Source organism: Marmota marmota, unplaced genomic scaffold (genome assembly GCF_001458135.2).
Source record: "Marmota marmota marmota unplaced genomic scaffold, marMar, whole genome shotgun sequence".
In the NCBI taxonomy this organism is placed as follows: domain Eukaryota; kingdom Metazoa; phylum Chordata; class Mammalia; order Rodentia; family Sciuridae; genus Marmota; species Marmota marmota.
The window spans coordinates 21,836,943-21,856,226 of record NW_025999853.1 but is presented as its reverse complement, the minus strand read 5'-3'; the positions used below and the strand labels follow the sequence as shown (position 1 = coordinate 21,856,226).

Sequence of the window (19,284 nt, the reverse complement as noted above, 5' to 3'; positions counted from 1 at the left end):
ATACTTTATATACATATTCAAATGGTGGTATATTCAGAATTGAAAATTTTAAATGTTAGTACCATAACACTGAGGAATATAGTCACATTGTAGTGAAAATGTGACTAACTGTAACATACATTATGAGGTTTTATTCACTATTCCCGCTTTGAACCTATATTTTGGTTTTTTAAAGTATGACCAAAAATAAGATTATCTACTCTTTTTAGAATTTCTTTGGAATGTTGAGGAGGATTTCAAACCTGTTCCAGAGTGCTGGATACCAGCAAAGGAAATAGAACAATTAAATGGAAATCCAGTACCTGATGAAAATGGACACATTCCTGGTATCATGAAAAATCTCTTTCTAAATGCAGTTTTGTGTTGAATTCAATCAGAAATTGCAGAATTTAATTTTAATGTGGTTCTTTTCTTTATATGTACAGAATAAAACTTCTAAATCAAATTTATGTAATGTTTTAATCTCTATTAAAAATGTTTCAAGCCAGGCATGGTGGTACATTCCTGTAATCCCAGCAGTTTGGGAGGCTAAGGCAGGAGGAGCAAGAGTTCAAAGCCCAAAGCAACTTAGCGAGACCTTGTCTCAAAATAAAAGATAAAAAGGGCTGAGGATGTGGCTCAGTAGCTAAGTGCCCCTGGATGCAAAAAAAGAAAAAAAGATGTTTCATACTAAGCATGTCCTTTTAGGCTTAGAATTTTTTCTAAGATAGACATTTTACTCACCATAGTATGTAACAATAAGAGTTGAGGCTAAAGATATAGAATGGGCTCAGACCTTAAAGGCTCTGGTATTTCATGTAGTTTTTAAGTTTATTCTGAAGATACTGGTTACAGAACAGTGCTACAACTAAGTTTAAATTTCAGAAACAGAACTATGTACAAAAGTTGGGTAGGTTTCACTGGAAGCTAATGGACTAGCAAAGAAGTGATTACAGTAATTGGGGGCTAATGAAGGTAACATATGTGGTCACTAGGGCACATATGTCCTAATTTTTCCTCCTTTTTTGCAATGAGTTTCTCCCACAATGAGAGGGCCTATTCTGGCAATAAGACTGAAAAAATAATAGTAGTAATTGTTTTTTTCGGGGGGGGGGGGCGGTGGAGACATGGTACCAACAACTGAACCACACTCCCAGCCCTATTTTCTATTTGTTTAGAGACAGGGTCTCACTGAGTTGCTTAGCTCCTTGCCATTGCTGAGGCTAGTTCTGAACTCATGATCCTAATGCCTCAGCCTCCCAAGCTGCTGGGATTACAGGTGTGTGCCACCATGCCCGGCTAGCAATAGCTTAATACATATGTAATCAATAAATTGTTCAATATACATTAAATCTTTTGCAGTAGATTGTGAAACACCTACATATCGTCCTTGTTTCTGAAAGTGACTGGAGAGTAGAAAATCATTTTTTAAAAAGTTGTAATGGTATCTTAAATTGGTGTTTAGTTGTTAACAGATTAATTCCTCAGAAGAATAAAAAAATGAAGCCATATGGTTTTTTTAAGAAAAGGAATAAAACTTTATCTCACTGATTTTAAAAGTATATGTCTGATAAAACATCCAAAAAACTGGAAATTTACAACAGAAATTAAAATTACTGTGTTTTCAATCCAAAGAAAACCAACGTAATAAAAATAATTTTTTTCTTTAAATGATAGGTTGGGTACCGGTGGAGAAAAACAACAAACAGTATTGCTGGCATTCCTCTGTAGTTAATTATGAATTTGAAATTGCTCTGGTACTAAAGCATCATCCGGATGATCCTGGACTTTTGGAAATTAGTGCAGTGCCACTGTCGGATCTCTTAGAACAAACATTGGAGCTTATAGGAACAAATATCAATGGAAACCCCTATGGTGAGTGAAGTCATTTTCTTTTTCAGTTACAGTGACTGCCATTTATAAAAAGTACCTCTTAGGGTCAACTTGAAAAACACATACAGCGGGCATAATGGCACATACCTGTAATCCCAGCATCTCCACAGGCTGAGGTAGGAGGATCCTGAGTTCGAAGCCAACCTTAGCAATAGCAAGGCACTAAGCAACTTAGTGACACCCTGGCTTAAATAAAATACAAAAAAAGGGCTGGAGATGGGGCTCAGTGGTTGAGTGCCCCTCAGTTCAATTCCCAGTATCCCCCCCCCAACCCCAAAAAACAAAACATATACATACACTAAAGAAATACAGTAGCAATTTTGAGTTGGTTTCCTAGGTTTATAGCCATTTGTGTTAATTATATTCACAGAAAAGTTCATGGATAATGGTTTTGAATTATTAATCCAAAAGGTTGATTCTATCCTATCTTCCCTGTGGTAACATTGTACAACTATGCATGGAATTAATTCAGGTGCAACTTTTCATTTTTTTTTTTTTTTATTTAGAATGAGAATGTACTTTGGTTAGGTAGTTATTTTCACAATTAATGAAAATGGGAAAAATGAGGTAAATAAAGATCTTAATGAATATCATATCAAACTTCAGAATATATACCATGACAGATTTGAGTTCACTGAGGGCCCTATGAATACCTCTTGACTGGAAAATGAGATGATGAACCTATGGACACTGAAGGTATATAGCAAATTCCTATGTAGAGATCAAAAGTAGATTGACTCTCAGGTGTAAGGCTAAGATAGTACTTAAACAAGGTGTAAGGCTAAGATAGTACTTATATCAGAGATACAGTGTAGCTTTTTGGCAGATACTCAATGATAGTTGAAGGTGGCCAATGGTACAAATGAACTGCTGTTGCAATGTTCCATTCAAACTATTTACAAAATACAGTTGTTTGTCTAGGCTTGGCTTTCAGATTGTAGTTTGACATCTCCTAGTATAGAGTATACAAAAGTAGAATTTGAACTTAATGGAATAGATGCCACATTTGAATAAGAGCAGTGCTTGGATTACACTCTCTTAAGGAAAACCAATTAAACTTTATAAAAATGTTACTCCTAAATGTTTTAAAAAGACTTTTTTTAAAAAATTTTTTCATTCTTTCTGAAAAGTTCCTCTGAATCAGTATGGCTAATGGCAGATTTTACCATTTAGGGTTAGGAAACAAGAAACAACCATTGCATCTTCTTGTACCACATGGAGCATTTCAAATAAGAAATTTGCCTACATTGAAGCACAGTGATCTGTTGTCCTGGTTTGAAGGTTGCGAAGAGGGTAAAATTGAAGGAATAGTATGGCATTGCCATGATGGCTGCTTAATTAAGGTAAGGTTAAAAAAAAATATATACCTTGTGTTGGGTTATGTCATCTTACATTCCTACAAGAAGAAGAAGTGGTTCTCAGATTCTCTGCACAAACTGTAACAGCTCTGATTCTAAAGCAAAGAAATACAATTCCCTTATCTCACATAGCACCAACCTTTATATGCAAAAACAGTGTTTCCCTACATGTATTCCATGGGTCACTGATTATACCAGCTGGGGTTCAAAATTAAGTGGTACTACATGTCCTCCTCTTGGGAATTCATGTTGCCCATTAGAGCTCTCTGAAAGACATCCTACACCTAGTTTAACTCAGTGTCTCCCAAGCTTACTTGCAAAATTTGTTGAGTAAAAGGAGTGCCGAGGTGGCAGTTGATAAATACAGAATGAATTATGCTTTCTGCCCTGTTTGTCCCCTGGACTTTTCCATTTGATTTCTCATAGGTGACAGAATGCTGCTTTTTGCTTTAATCATAATTGGTTAAACACTGTTAGAATATACATAGTTCAGGGTTGGGGTGGAGAGCAGTTTTGAAAAGTTAATCATCGGCTCCAGATCATGAAAAACCTTAATGTAATGACCAATTTTCTCATATGAAATTCATGTTTAAGAACTAGGTCTTTATCAATCCTCTAACTCTCTACAATTCATTGAAGTTAAAAACTTGGATATTATTTTTAAGCCCTCTTTCCATAACTTCCTATGTCCATTATCAGTTCTTAAAGATTCTAATCTGTTGAATCTATATACTTCTCGCCAACCAATTACTGTTAATTTTAATTCACAGGCCAATATTTATGCTTAAATTATATTGTCCTCCTAAACATTACCTTTCAGTCTTACCTTTGTCCTGTTCATTCTTCATAAATGAGAGTATTATTTCCCTGCATAAAATTGTTCTTTGCAGGATAATAAGGCATCCTAAATAAATAGATCTAAGTGAATTAGGTATTGTTTAAAAATTAAAGCTAATACCCTTTTTTTCTCTTTACAGGTTCATCGCCATCATCTTGGTTTATGCTGGCCAATTCCAGATACTTATATTAATTCAAAACCTGTTATTATCAACATGAACCTGAACAAATATGACTATGCCTTTGATGATACGAAGTGTTTGTTTAGTCATTTTTCAAAAATAAATAATCAGAAATTTGGTAGGCTCAAAGACATAATATTTGATGTATAAAATGAAAATGTAATTAAAATTACCTTTGTATGTTCAAATCTTGAATATTCTGCCATGTTAAAAGGTAAAACTGAGATTTACTGTTGTGTACTACGAAACATCAGTGTCTTCTGGCATTTGAAGAAATTAATTTTCCATTTGGAAATACCTATTCAAATTTTTATTTAGAATGAACACATTAATTTTAACCTCTGGGCATAAAAATGTAAAAATGAACAGTATGCTCCCCAAGCTTGTATAACTTGATTCTGTCAATGTAACTGGGTGGTTAAATTTAAAGGCAACAATTAAACCAGTAATTTTTTTTTTTTTTAATCAATACTTTAAATACCTTGAGCTCAATTTAATCTTCCTAGACATTTAACAAAATGTATGTTTTAATCTTATAACTTAATGGTTGTATGTACAGATCATAGTATTTGACAATCTTAAATAATTGTTAAATATGTATAAATTCAAAAATATATTTTTCTAATAAGTTGAAAATTTTCTATAATTTACTAAAACTTCCAATTTAAGTAAAAGTAGAACATATTGAGAAGGAAAGTCTTTAGTTCACGGATTTGCTTGATTACAGATGAAACTTATATAATTAATCAAAAGCTAAATACATTAACATGAGGCCTTCAATAAATGGGGAAATTAACAGGACTTTCTTCATCTTCAGACTGTTCAGAAGAAGTAGCAACAGGGCTACTTAATTCAACTCCAAATTGTTCAGAAAGTTTTTTTAACTTCTCTTCTAAGAGAATATTTTTTTTCACTTCTTCTTTGTAATTATACTTAAGATCTTCAATTTCTTCAAAAAATGAAGGGTCAAAATTTTCCAATTCTTTTTTCAGCTTTTTTATTTCCTCCTAATAGAAGAAACATATTAACTTTAAAAGTTGCACATAGAAGAAAGAGCATGTTTTAGGTTTGAACTGAAGAGATTTAACTTATAAACATGAAAGCTAAAATAACTTGAAGTCAAATAGAGTTACAAAGGCAGAAGTATTTTCATAAGATTTGTTAATAGGGTTTTACTGTACAGTATGAAGAACTTGTTAACTGCCAAATTAAATGATATATTCTGAAATTATGTACTAGCCTTTAATTAAAATTTATTAACTCTCGAGAATATGAAATTTAATCTTTCCTTAAAAGCACATCAATAAGTCAATCAAAATGAACTCTGGTATTCACAACATTGAATTTGTTCTGGTTAAGATTTTTGTTTTATGCTTCATTTTTATTTTTCATTACAAATATCTACTTTTTAATGAATAATAACCAACTTCTTATAAGCATATTTATGATCAGAGAAACTTTGGGACTTCTCCTTGGCTAAGTTAGGCATCTGGTGAAGAGATAAATTGAGCCTTATTGGCTATTTAGAAGAGGCAGTGATAACCAGATAATTATCCATGCCCTTTTTTTCTGTTTACAGAATCTTAAAGTATGTAAAGCATAAAAAATTTTTTAAGTGAACTATAACTTTATGGAAAGGTTTCTAAAAAGAATTTAAAAAGGTACTTAAAGACACTGTTCCAAATGTGACATAAAACGTAATATCTTAAAAACTATAAAGAGCTAGATTTGTTATAACTACTAAATAAATTTACTTTCTAATCCTTTCTAGTTGTTCTATCTGAATGTTTTGTTAGCTCTTAAACACAATTAGCTTTGTAATATCCAGGCAAAATATTATAAGAAAAAAATGTAATTCCTTGAATTTTTAAGACGTACTGAAAACTCAAAGATGGTGATCATAAATTGTTTCTCACAAACATTTATAATACTAATATTAGATAAAATTATTTAATTACCTTCAAATGCTGCTTTTCTAAATCTGATATTTTGAGCTGTGTTTCTAGATCTTTTATTTGTTCCTTTAGTTGGTCAGCATCTGCCAAAAAAAGTTATAAAAACTAGACTCACACTTTTTCTATTCTGAATTAAGTTCAACATAAAGGATTTGATTTAGAAAATAAGCAGAAAACTTATGAAACTTAGAGCCTTGAAAATAGGGCTAAATAGTTGAAACTTTCTCAGGCTGTGAATACTATTTTAAAACATTTCTGTTAGGCATTGTCATTCCATAGCAACCAAAGAGAAAAGGCATCTGCCGGGAGTTAGAAGTGGAGATAAATGCTTTAGAAGCAATTCTTATTTTTCAGAGAAAAATCTTACAACTAATAAAATCTGTTAGGTACTAAAAGTACATCAGAAAAGCAGACTACTAGATAAGTGGCTAAAACGGTGAGCTGGCCAAATGTTACTTCTATCCCACAAGCAATGGCTACTCCACATAGGTCATTTACTGTGCCATTAGTATGTGCACAATACCCTAGGGCAGGGTATTTGATACAACTAAAACATCAGACACAGCCTGTTACTTTGGCAGGAAAACAAAAGCAAATACAGCACAAAGGTTTAAATTTACTGGATGTGCTTCCATGTTAACATACTGCTAATTTTATAGTGAGAATCAATAGGCAAATGGACTTTTTAATCCCACGTTTGCTAGATATATAGATCACTTTTTTAAACACTATATATAATGTGTCAAGTCACATGTAACTGTTGAAAGGTAAACATTTTTTAATGTTAAAGTTTGAGAAAATAATAGCAAACAAATGTACATGACTCAAGCATATTCTATTAAGGTACCCTGGGAATGATCCCCTCCCTATGTATAACTAGGAGAAGAATGGAGATAAAAAGACTAAGGAAAAATTTTGTTACGGGATTCTGTTAAGTAGAAAACAAACTTTGAAAGATTCCCTCACTTTTGCACAAAGTGCTAAGAAATTTTAAGTTGATTTTAATATTTATATATTACATAGACTGGTAGTGAAACAATGCAGGAAGAAGTGAATATAATGTATAGCATCTTCCAAAAGCTATTTAAATGATCACATCTATTTTTGATAGTAATTTTGAACTGCCAAAACAGTTTTGGTTTGATTTGGGAGCTTAACAATTAATAAAATATGACAGGCATCTTTGTCTCTTTCCCATAGGAAATATGAAACAAGAGGGCTCAGAAATTCCCTGAGAATACACATTTATAAAAAACAGCATGCCTAATGTCAACAGTATTAAAAGGTCTTTTGTACTACACTATGTCTAGTCTTGTACAGTTCAAGCTGAGTGCTATCAGAGATATATCAAGAGATTAATGCAAGTAATTTTATTCACCAAGAGGCACTACTGCATAGTGGTTAAGAGCAGGGAATAGCAAGAACTTTGGAATTTTGTTGAATTAGGTTTTCATCTTGCCTCTGCCACTATCTAGCTATTATAACCTTGGGGACTGGTTATCAACCTTGAGTCTGTTTATTACATGAAAAATGATGACAACAACTTATCTGTAGGTTGTAAGAATAAAGTAGAATGCTTGTGAAGCACTTAGCATAATGTCTAGTACAAGTCACACATGATGGCTTTACTACAAAGTAACATCAGAGCTATATGATAGGATACTGAAAAGGCTACATGAAATAGTCAAAAGATTGTTCAGATAAAAATTGATATAATCTTTCATGCAAAATTTGGCACTTCCATTAAGTCATTAATGGAACCATTAGGTTAAGAGGTTCACAGAATTAGTTTATAATAGCAGAAACTCAAATGTCCATGAAAAGGTAAATAAATAAATGTGGCATCCATGCAATAATCATGATTATAAAATCATTAAAAGAGTGAGACAGATTTGCATACAGACCTCAAAAGATGTCCCTGATATATATAGTAAGTTGGGAATATGGTATGAATTCAATTTTATACCATCCTCCAAGAAAATATTTATACATATATATAAAATAATATACATATAATGTCTATTCTCTTCATTCACAGAAATTATATCACTATTGCTGGGGGAAGCATGTACATACACATATTTCTTCTTATATAGAGACAAATATTAGAAATATGAACAAAAAAAGCAAACCCTAATAAAAAGTTGGGGTAGCTAACAAGTCTTACAAAATATATTACCAGGTGTGATGCTTTCAACTCCACTTTGGTCCTTGTTATCTTCTATCTGATGGATTAATTCTGCTTTTTCTTTATTCAGCTGATTATTAGCTAATCTAAAACACAACAATACTGTATTTTAAAAACAAGAGACATTGCTCCAGGAAATACATAGACATTCCTTATCAATTAGTGATGAACAAAACCCCAAATGTGCTAGTATTTACCAAGGTAAACATCTACTCTCTATGTTGCAATGCCCCATTTTGCAAACTAAGCACAGAAGCAAATATCTTCATGTTTTTCTTAATATGTGACCAAATGTTTTTTTTAAGAGTTTTCTTATGAGAAGAGCCCAGTGGAAGTAGGCTATACAGACTTCTAAAGGTAAAGAATTACTTGTTCTTTCTTTCATTAGTATTTGCCTCAAGAAGCCAAAGTTTAATTCCATCTGTGCTGTTACGAAAGTTTAAATTACAAACTGGCAACTTATTTTTCAGTATCTAGTACGTAAAAGAGGGACTGCCTGGTATCAGAAGGATGAAATAAGGATTGAATGAACTCATTAGGCAGCCAAGTTGAAAGACCCTTTGTTTCTAGCTTTAGGAAACCAAGTTATTTAAAAAATAATAACTTAAGAAAAAGAAATAAACAAGTCATATGAACACAGAATGTACCTAAGAACTTGAAGCTCCCGTTTAAGGCCTTGCTCTGTCTCAGTACCTTCAGGAACATGTTTGAGAATCTCAATCTTTAAGAAGATATAAGTTTAGCACAGAAATATGAGGTTTTATAAACACATTTTTAATAAAGTAGAATATTAAAAGTTGGGTTTCAAAGACACATTTTTATTTCTTTTTACTCTTCATTCATTCAACAATTATTAACTACTGCATGTGAGTTACTGTCCTAGGTACAGAGGATATAGCAGTGAATATAACAGCCAAAGTCCCTTCTTGCATGGTCCTTTTAGTTAGTGAAGACAGTAAGCATATAATATGACATGTTATGTGATAACAATCCGAGAGAAGAAAGAACCATCAAGAAAAATAATCCAGGACAAGAAAAGAGAGTGGAGAAAGGTAGTATTGGATTATGGTTAGGGAAGGACTCTCTGAGGAGCCTCTATTTAAAGACAGACAAAGTATGGGAATGGACTATGATAATATTGGGTGAATAGTATTTTAAACAAAGGAGCATTTGCAAATATTTGAACTTTAAATGAGTTTGGTTTGTTCAAAGGATTGAAGGAAAGCATATGGCTAAAACACTAAATTAAGGGGAAAGTGGCATATGATGAGACTGAAGGAAAAAAAAATAGGTGCAGACCAATTATGTCTTTACAGGTTATACTTCACTATAAAGTTTTATTCTAGAGTAACAGAGAACCATTGTAAGATTCTGTGTGTGATAGTGTTATAATAAAAAATTGGGGTAGCTAACAAGTCTTACTGTTATAATTTGCTTAATGCTTTCAAAGGATTATTTGACAACCACGTCAAATAATCAGAAATTATGGAGAAATAATTCACCTCCAGAAATATGGAGGTGAAATGACATGAGAAGGGAAGCTAAGACAACAGTTAGGAGATTAACATAAGAATGGTAAGTGATGAAGATGCTGCACAGTATTCTTATTTGGGATATATTTGAAAAAAAATAGCTGAAATGATTTAATCATGAAAAAGATGAGAGGAATCAGAAGAAATGAAGTTAATGATGATCTAGTTTTTATCTTACATAAATGAATGAAATGGTGGTGGTGCCATTCAGTTAGATGGGCCTCCTAGGGAGAAATTATCAAGTGTTGTTTTTTTCTACTTCATACAATGCAAGGAATTTCATTGTATGAAGTAGAAAAATAATTTGATGCATTATTTTATCATATAAAGAAAAATCATATTGCATGCCTGTTGTTCAAGGTCTTCATTATATTTCTTAACTTTCTGTTCTCTCTCTGTTGCTTCACTTACAAGCTGTTTAAGGTCAGTAATGCTTTGATTTTTTTTGGCAATATCTGCTTCCAGTTCTTTCAACTTTGTTTCATACATTCTAAAAGTATAAAAAAAAAAAAAGTATAAATATGGCACATAGCTTTTCTTAATCATTTAAAAGTCAGTGCAAATTATCACATTAAAAATAAGCAATAATCTTACTACCTATAGTCTCTTAGGAAAATTTCTTTTAAAAGGTTATGTAATTATTTAATATTAAAAGGTGACGACAAGAGAGAGACAAGAGAAGTCTCCCAGCTCATACACATACTTCTGTGCAAGGGGCCCCTGAAGAGCTTGTGGGTCCATACTAGGACTATGGGGACAGAAGTAGAAGCCATGGGCAAGACTGCTAGCACACACGAGGGAATATCAACATGGTGAAAGGAATATGGGGTGTCAGTATACCAACTCTAACTTCATAAACACACACTGCTGCGCCTGAATTTGGAGCTTCACAGTTTTGGAAGTATGATACCTGGATCTATTAAATGAAGTACTTTTGACTTCAGAAAATTTTTATAATATTTTATATTTTTCTTCCTATTATTACACATCCAGCTTTAATAAATTAAAAAAGGCAAAGACAAGAGATAAGTATCCATAATTCACAGATGAGCTAATTAGAGAATTTAGATGTTTCCTAAGATTATAAATAATGATGAAGCCTGAATTTGACCACTGTAAAATTGTAAAATTAAAATTTTTCAGTCACAAAACAAGAAAATACAAAGTTAAATTCATCAGAATACCAAATTCACATTACTAGATATTCTTAAGAAGATAAAGATGGTAATGAAAGCTTTTCTCATTGTATGTTATACAGAGAACAGATATCCAGGCAGAAAAAAATAAATAAAAAGACATTTCATTGAGAAGGAACAAAGTATTCAAAAGCGCAGCTCAGAGAAACAGTGCATGATGGGGAAGGATGAAGCTTTTAATCTAAAAGTCCAGATTTGCAACCATCAAGAAAATGATAATATTTCAGACTTCAAAAACATTTTTTTAAAAATTGAGACTCATAGTTGTACAGGTACACCATACCTTCTAGGCTGTCTTTTATAATATTCAAACTTTTCCAAAGAAAGAAAAAAAAATACCTGAAATGCCTTAAGCTAATTTTAAAAAGCTAGTATTTCTCTGGAAACAAAATCTGAACAGTAAATGAAAGGACAGTTATGATTGTCTAAATATATTCAAATAGCTTTTGATGGACTTTAGAAACTTAAATTAGGAGGGAATGTTCTTAATTTGACAAGGACTATCTACCAAATATTTGTTAAAGATGAATAATAGTGATCAGAAGTTTACTCCTTCACTTCCTCCATTTCTCTGTTCATAGCCACCCAATTACCAATTTTCTAATTACCCCATCTAAAATGGCCCCCAAATAACCCTGAGCTATCTCAGCATAATGTAGGACACAGAATACATGTTAATAAATTTTTTGAGTAAAGAATAAAGCAACTATAAGGATTTCAGCATGAAATAGTCCTCCAGTGCCAAAGGTGCCAAAAGTGCTCTCTAAACAGCTTCACTGATTTGGGTGTGTGCTATCACTCCTAGACCTCAGCATTAATACTTTTAGACCCAGCCCCCAATGCCAAGAGTGGGGATGGGAACAAGACAGATTTAGGCAACTTGAAGGTCAAGAATCAGAATGAGGCTTATCTCTGTCAAGAAGCTACTACCTGGACTTTTTTCTTCTTCAAACTGGTTTATTAGAGACATTGTCTATGCTTAGTTACTTGTACAGTTCTCAGAACAACAACATATAAGTGATCCAAAATATAAAATGTTATCTTCAACTATGGCTAAGTCTCATACCAACTGTTCACAAATTGTAATAATTCTTTTACCCTAATAATTTCTTTTATAGTCTCACAGAGTCCTTCTAGAAAAGGAAGATGGGGATTATGTTCTCCATAAATGAGAATAACTTAAGCCCACAAAGATATATCATTCAGTCAAGGTCACAGTAATTAGGTCTATCTAAGCCATAAAAGTCACCTGGCTCTCAAGGAACCCAGGCAAGATAGCTTTTGAGAAGTAATATGCAGCTTAAAGCACAGAATCTGGGAGTAGCAGGTACAGAATAAATATCTGCTGAACAAATAAATCTCAGAGTAACTCAAAATTCTGAGATCTTATGTGATTACAGAAGAAAAAAATGAATGACCAAGAAATAAACATAGAGTCACAGCTGGTGTCCAAGAAGAAAAAAATGGGACCTTTCTCCCCTTCTTAGTATCACAATTGATATTTGCACCCTAATACTCACCTTCTGACAGAATACTTATTCCCAGTTTGTAGATGGAAAAAGTGTCAGCTATAGGGCAGAAGGATGGATTCTGACTTATTTTGGTATGGTATCAGAACAGGAATCAAGGACGACTTCTCCAAGACCACAGAGACTTCTGGGCTGTCTTTTAATATGCCTGCTTATTAACCTTTCTTTTTTCTCCTTAGACTGGGCTGATGGGGCAAGTACAGTGCAACAAGCCTTATTGTGGGACTTGCTATAGTCTAACACTGCTAAGATTCCCATCCTATTTGTAGTGATGATGGATGCCACCCTGTCCCCATCAAAGTCATTCTAAAGAGCAGGTAGGGCAGATGTAGACTTCAAATTGGAAAATAGGAAGGTAAGACCATATGGAACTACAAAGATGTCTTTGCCTTTTGAATGGGAGCAACAGATGTGCTGATGACAAAGAATACAACTTCACAGAGGAAAACTTTTGGTGGAAAAGGACAAAGGATCCTACTGGTTACTAACTTCTAGACTTCTTGAGTTGGAAATGGGAATGACACCAGTCTTTTAGCAACTTATCATAATCATGATGGCAGTATCATATAAATTAGTTTCACAGGCAGAAATCCCAAATACTTATAGAAAAGGTTCACATGGTGGGAAAAAAAACAAAACTGAGTACCAAAAAGCAGAGGCCAGAAACACTAAAGCTGTGTTGCATTTATCTACTGAGGCTTTCTGAAGAGAAACTTCTCTAGTATTTAACTCCAAATAGTAATGCAGTTCATTAGATCCTGTATGTCACAGAATGTGACAAGACAGCTCAAATGTTTCTAGCTCATACTTGAAATAGAAAATGAACAACAGTCAAGAAGCTGTTGTTGCATGTGTGCACAAGACTCTGAGTTCAATTTCCAGCATTGCAAAGTGAAAAAGGAAGCTGAGATTTCAGTTGAAGAAAAGGAGCACTCAGGAAAAGATGGGAAGTGTTAGCCCAGGCTCATGGCTGACAGCAGCTTTACGATGCACATCAAGCTCTACAGCAGCTTTACGATGCACATCAAGTTCTGTTCCGTTCTATTCTCTGCCATCCAAACTAGTTAAATGTTTTAGAGAAGAAAAAGATTTTCTGGAAATGCTAGCATAGAATAAAAGGGAGTAATATGCTAAAGTAAATAACAAATTATTCATCAGGAAATTTCTAAGTTACTCAGAATGGGCTCATCTTTTAAATCAATGATACCAGAATCAAACATGATTAAATGCTGGGCAAGTTTTGAACTATTTGGTCCTACCTGGTAACAACAATTGACTTCCAGCTCTTGCTGTCAGCACCTTCAAGTTGTGGACCTCTACTTTCTGCAATCTGTAATCTCTTACTAGTCTCTTCTAGTTGAACCGTCATCTTCTCATTTAATATCTCTAAATTATTCTTCGCTATCCGTAGTTTCTCTGCAGCTTCAGTTTCCTATCATTAAAAGATAATTAGTGGGCTGGGGATGTGGCTCAAGCGGTAACATGCTTGCCTGGCATGCGCGGGGTGCTGGGTTCCATCCTCAGCACCACATAAAAATAAAATAAAGATGTTGTGTCCACCAAAAACTAAAAAATAAATATTAAAAAAATTCTCTCTTAAAAAAAAGATAATTAGTACATTATAATAAAACATAACACTGTCCTCACAGATACAATGTATTTGAAATTACCATTACAAATTGGAAAACATAAATAACCTGAAGTTCTAAATGCTGATTAAATCTGAAATCAAAATGTAATCTTTCTCTTCTTCTAAAACATCAATATGATGATAATTAGAACAAAAGATCATATAATGAGCTCAGAGAAATATATTTACAAGTAATGGACTCTAGTGGTTACTTTAAAATTTTCATTGTTTCTCTTAATATTTTTAGGATAATTAGATAGATTGTCTCTTTACACATTTAAAAGATTCTGTGTTTTGATTTCCTAACACTTAAGACACCTGGCTATAAGCATAAGCCATATGTAAATAACAGATTGTTTCTATTATTAAACATCCACCTTCAAGGAACAACATTACTCTGGCCTCACAATGCATTCAATTACTATTCTAACTAGCTTTCACAATATTCATTTCAATGTATTCACTAAATTATCCATATAAATAACAATACCTACTTGCTCAGAGCAAGGAATATATTTTGTCATTTAAATACAAAGAAATCTTACTGTTTAACCAAAGAGTTTCATATACTTCTCACTGGAAATTAAGTATTGTTCTAAGGCATGTGCATAAAGATTAAGTCACTTAAATCCTACAGCAATTCTGTGAGATAGGTATAGTTCTTATTCCCAAACTTATATATGTGGGAACTGAGGAAGAGAGATTAGGTTAAGTAGCCTGCCCCAGTTCCTAAGATTAATATGTAATAGAACTAGGAACTGAATTCAGAATGAGTAGCTTTAAATTATATTGACTCTAAATTTATTTGTTTATTTCAATGTCCTTCAAAGTAATGACAGGCATATTCTTAAATCTCTCACTACAATTCCTAAACCACTTACTATCTACTTTAAACAAATGCTCTTTTCTACTTTCAGTACTGCCAAGATATACTACTTAATTAAAACATAAATTAATGATTATAATTAATCATAAAAGTCATACCTTTTTAAGTTCTTTACGAAGCCTTTCATTTTCAGCAACAATTTTTTCTGTGCCTTTGGTCTTGGATTCATAGTGCATGCTCAACTCACGTCCAAGATGAATTTTAAGTTTTTCTAATTCAGCCTGGTGATTAAAAAAAGAAAAAAGAAAAAAGATCAAAACAAGGTAGTCAAATAAATGGTACTTGTAAACTCATAAAATTTAATTCAAGATAGTTTTAGAGACTATATTTGATATGATCAGAATTAAGGTCTTTCCTTAAATACTGGTCATCTAGAATAGCAGTACCCAACTCTTGGCTACACATTTGATGACTTAAACTACAAAAACAACCCTCTCACTACACCTATCTTAGAACATGTCATCAAATAATCAGATTATTCAGGATCTTGGGCACCTGTATTTTTAAAAATACACAGGTAATTAATCTATGAGAAAACAAACTGGTCTTGAAATAAGGAAGATAAGGGGAGCCATTCAGTAAATATTTTTACCTTTTCCTCCAATTTAGGTTTTTCTGTTTGCATAAAATATGTACATGTATTAAAGCCATTTTGTAGAATGTTTAAATTTTTCCTAAAAAATTAAAATTAATAAAGCACTCCCATTAAAAAATGATCATACTAAAAATGTTACCTTTAACTTTTCATTTTCTAGCTCAATATTAGCCATTTTTTCACTGGTCAGTATTCCGGATGCTTTTTTCAACTGCTCATTTTCTTTTTGGACTTTTTCAACTACTTTTTTCATTAAACCAATGGTTTTTTCTAGTTCTGGGACTGTTTTTCCACTTCTACCAGACTGTAAGAGAATATGCCAATTTATAATTTAACAAACATTTCATAGACTATGATACTGAAGTACCAACACAACAGGTTTATTACTGTGCTCATTATTAATAATTCCTAATATTTGATCCCCAAACCTGTGTCAATTTAAAATATCCTTATAACAACCTATAAGATTTATAATTCTCATATACAAAAAACCAAGACTTAGAGAATTTGACATTCCTACAAGCACGTAATTAGTAAGTAACAGCTTAAATAGGCAGGCTTTGATGTCTGATCTAAATAAATAAATTCAAATATTCTATTTAGCTAATGTTCTCTCCAGTATACCAAAATTTTCTTTATATGGAATAAAATCAAAAAGAAAAACTGAAATATAGCTCATTGGTAATCAAATTTTGGCTGCAATTTAAAAGATGCAATTTTCTCTAAGAATAGCCACTGCTTAGGAATTCAGCTTCTGATCAATATAATAGAAGACATCTGAAACAAAAATCCTTGTATAAATATATCAACAGAGGTAGGCTACCCATCAATAAATTTAATTTCTTATAATCAAAAATAGTTAATAGTTTAATAAAATCATGTGCTCATTTTATTTACATTTGAGTTAGCATTCATGCTATAGCATGAATAACCCTGATATATAAACTTTTATATAACTAACAAACATATTTACTTTCTTTATAAATTAAAAAATTTTTAGATCAACATAAAATTGTAAATTTTTATAGTGTACACATATATTTTCATTTTTGAAAAAATGTTGCTGATCATCACAAAGATATTTGCTCTGAATATTTTTCTAATAATAATAATACTCTTCAAATTTTAACTAAATCCATCATATATTTAACATTATTACTGGAATGAGTTTTTGAACTATGATTGGTTTTATTTATTTATGCCACTCACTAACATGAAATCAATGGAGGCCTAAACCTTTGGTCCTGGATTCCCAAGCAACATACTCACCCCTCTAACATGACCAAGTTTTCGCTCAACTTCAAACTTTCCTTTCTTAAGAAACTCACACATTTCCTTCAAATCTCTTACTTGATTCTGAAAGATAAAATATGTAGCAATCTGACATAATTATCATCACTGAAAAGGAAAAAAAACCAATTCATCTGAAGTAACGTTTTCAATTGTACAGTCAAATTAAGCAACTGGGTCTCTAGACTAACAAGGAATATTCTGAACTAAAGACATATGTTCAATTAATAAGAGAATATTTTATATATAAACTTTCAAGAAATATTTTCTATATTACTGCCTTAGGGTACAATACAAATTTGGGATTAGATCTCTGAAACTGTCCCATAATTTACGTGATAGAAAAGGAGAGAATAAAGTTCTAGCTATGACAAAAAGAAAGACTCCCATCAATAGGCTAACATACAGAATACTGAATTTTAAAAACCAACTTATTAAGATCAAAATAAAGCAAACTTTCTAAAAGAAACAATTATCCTTATATTTTCAAGTGTGACCATTGTTAGCATTTAACATCAACTTACATACTATATTGACTTGTTTAAATGTAATCTTACCTAACATTTTATGAATATGCATTTTTTAACAATATAAGTAAATATAACAATTAGATGTGTGGTGCAGAAATGTTACAGGCATTTGATTTTCTTAATATAATAAAGCCCATTAAATTTACCTTTAGTCTTGGCAAATCTTTATTTGCTTGTTCAAGCTGAAACTTTAGCTCAATATTTTCAGATGACAACTTCAAGTTTTCCTTCTGAAGCTCCTGTTCTTTTTGACAATGTTCATCTGACTCTATTCCAGAAGTCTTCAGGAAAATTAAATTTGGAATTTTTAAAGTTTAATAAATTAGAGCCAGATAAGACATACTGAATTAGAAAATACTATATCAAAAGGAAAATTTTTTTCTCAAGAGAATGTGAAAAAAATTGGAGAGCCCTAAAGAAAAGATAATTAAGTTGGAATATAAAACTTACAGATAAAAAGTAATATAGTTTCCTTTTATTTAAAATAGAAACCTTCATATGTATAATGTTTTCATACATACTCTCATAATAGTTAAATAGTTTATGCTGGTTTTGTTACTGCAAAATAAAGGTTGTATAATTGTTATACAGTAATATTATAATCCCTCCACCCCCCAAATTGTATGTTAAATTTTAACTCATAGCACCTTCAGAATGCAACCTATTTGGAGACAGGGTCTTTGCAGAAGTAATTAAATTAAAATGCCATAACTAGGGTAGACCCTAATCCAGTATGACTGGTATCCTTATCAAAAGGGGAAGTTTGGGAATTTGGACCCAGAGATGCATAGAGGAAAGGGCATCTGAGGACATAGAGAGAAGAGGGCCAGTTACAAGCCAAGACTTAGAATAGATCTTTCCTGTAAAGACTTCAGAAAGAACCAACCCTGCCCACACCTTGATATTTGAACATCTATCTTCCAGAATTGTTAGACCATAAATTTCTGTTGCTTGAGCCACAGATCTGTAGTACAGATATCCCTTAGTCTCCCCTGGAGATCAATTTCAGGACAATCCCACCTTCCCCCAAAGGATACTAAAATCTGTGGATGGTCAAGTCCCTTAAATAAAATAGCACATATGCATATAACACACATCCTCCTATATATGTTAAATCACCTCTAGATTATTTACAACACTTAATACAGTGTAAATAGTTAATTACAATATATTGCTTAGGGATTAATGACATGAAAAGGAAGGTCTGTACATATTCAGTACATATGCGATTTTTTTCCTGAATATTTCTGATTCATGGTTGGTTGAATCTTCAGATGTGGAATGTGTGCCTATGGTGGGCAAATATAGTTTATTCAGTAATGGCAGCCCAAACTATGCACTCTAATCTAAAAAAGAAGTGCCTCAATTAGAAAGCATTTCTGTATTCCTTGAGGTAATTACTCCCTCTCTGAAATGCATTAATACTACATTTGCATTTCTTTTGGCAAGAATCTACCTTGGTTATTTTTTATGTTCACTTTTATTTCTTAGGCTAAACTGTAAGGTATTTGAAAGAGAAAACTGTGCTTGATTATTCTTTCTATAAACTGGGTTGATTACCTCCTACTTCATAGAACTGTTACAGCATCATATAAAATAATTTTGTGAAAGTGCAGGGCACGGCTTTAGTACTTTTTCCTTAAACTTTCTCCATCTATTGGTTCAAACGGTTCAATAAAGTCAATAATTCCATGGATATTATAG

At 32.3% G+C, this 19,284-nt stretch overlaps 2 protein-coding genes across 7 annotated transcripts in view; one reads left to right on the top strand and one right to left on the bottom strand.

Annotated features, from left to right (window-relative positions):
* The window catches only part of CUNH12orf29 (chromosome unknown C12orf29 homolog), a 13,373-nt gene extending 8,664 nt beyond the window's left edge, over window positions 1-4,709 (top strand). Inside the window, exons 4-7 of one of the 2 annotated variants that reach the window (XM_015482956.2) lie at window positions 210-326; window positions 1,657-1,854; window positions 3,046-3,215; window positions 4,208-4,709. In XM_015482956.2, the coding sequence (XP_015338442.1) occupies window positions 210-326; window positions 1,657-1,854; window positions 3,046-3,215; window positions 4,208-4,399 (677 nt within the window). In that variant the 3' untranslated portion in view covers window positions 4,400-4,709. The remainder of the gene's footprint in view (window positions 1-209; window positions 327-1,656; window positions 1,855-3,045; window positions 3,216-4,207) is intronic. The other variant, XM_048804311.1, reaches the window with a different exon arrangement.
* Window positions 4,710-4,713: 4 nt separating this feature from the next.
* Window positions 4,714-19,284, bottom strand: part of LOC107140026 (centrosomal protein of 290 kDa) — an 89,203-nt gene continuing 74,632 nt past the window's right edge. For 4 of the 5 annotated variants that reach the window (XM_048804262.1, XM_048804257.1, XM_015482957.2 and 1 more), the window contains 10 exons: window positions 17,727-17,861; window positions 17,030-17,116; window positions 15,900-16,064; window positions 15,264-15,386; window positions 13,909-14,081; window positions 10,273-10,414; window positions 9,040-9,113; window positions 8,384-8,478; window positions 6,208-6,287; window positions 4,714-5,256 (listed from right to left, as the gene is read on the bottom strand). In XM_048804262.1, coding sequence (XP_048660219.1) covers window positions 5,026-5,256; window positions 6,208-6,287; window positions 8,384-8,478; window positions 9,040-9,113; window positions 10,273-10,414; window positions 13,909-14,081; window positions 15,264-15,386; window positions 15,900-16,064; window positions 17,030-17,116; window positions 17,727-17,861 — 1,305 coding nt within the window. In that variant the 3' untranslated portion in view covers window positions 4,714-5,025. The remainder of the gene's footprint in view (window positions 5,257-6,207; window positions 6,288-8,383; window positions 8,479-9,039; window positions 9,114-10,272; window positions 10,415-13,908; window positions 14,082-15,263; window positions 15,387-15,899; window positions 16,065-17,029; window positions 17,117-17,726; window positions 17,862-19,284) is intronic. The other variant, XM_048804286.1, reaches the window with a different exon arrangement.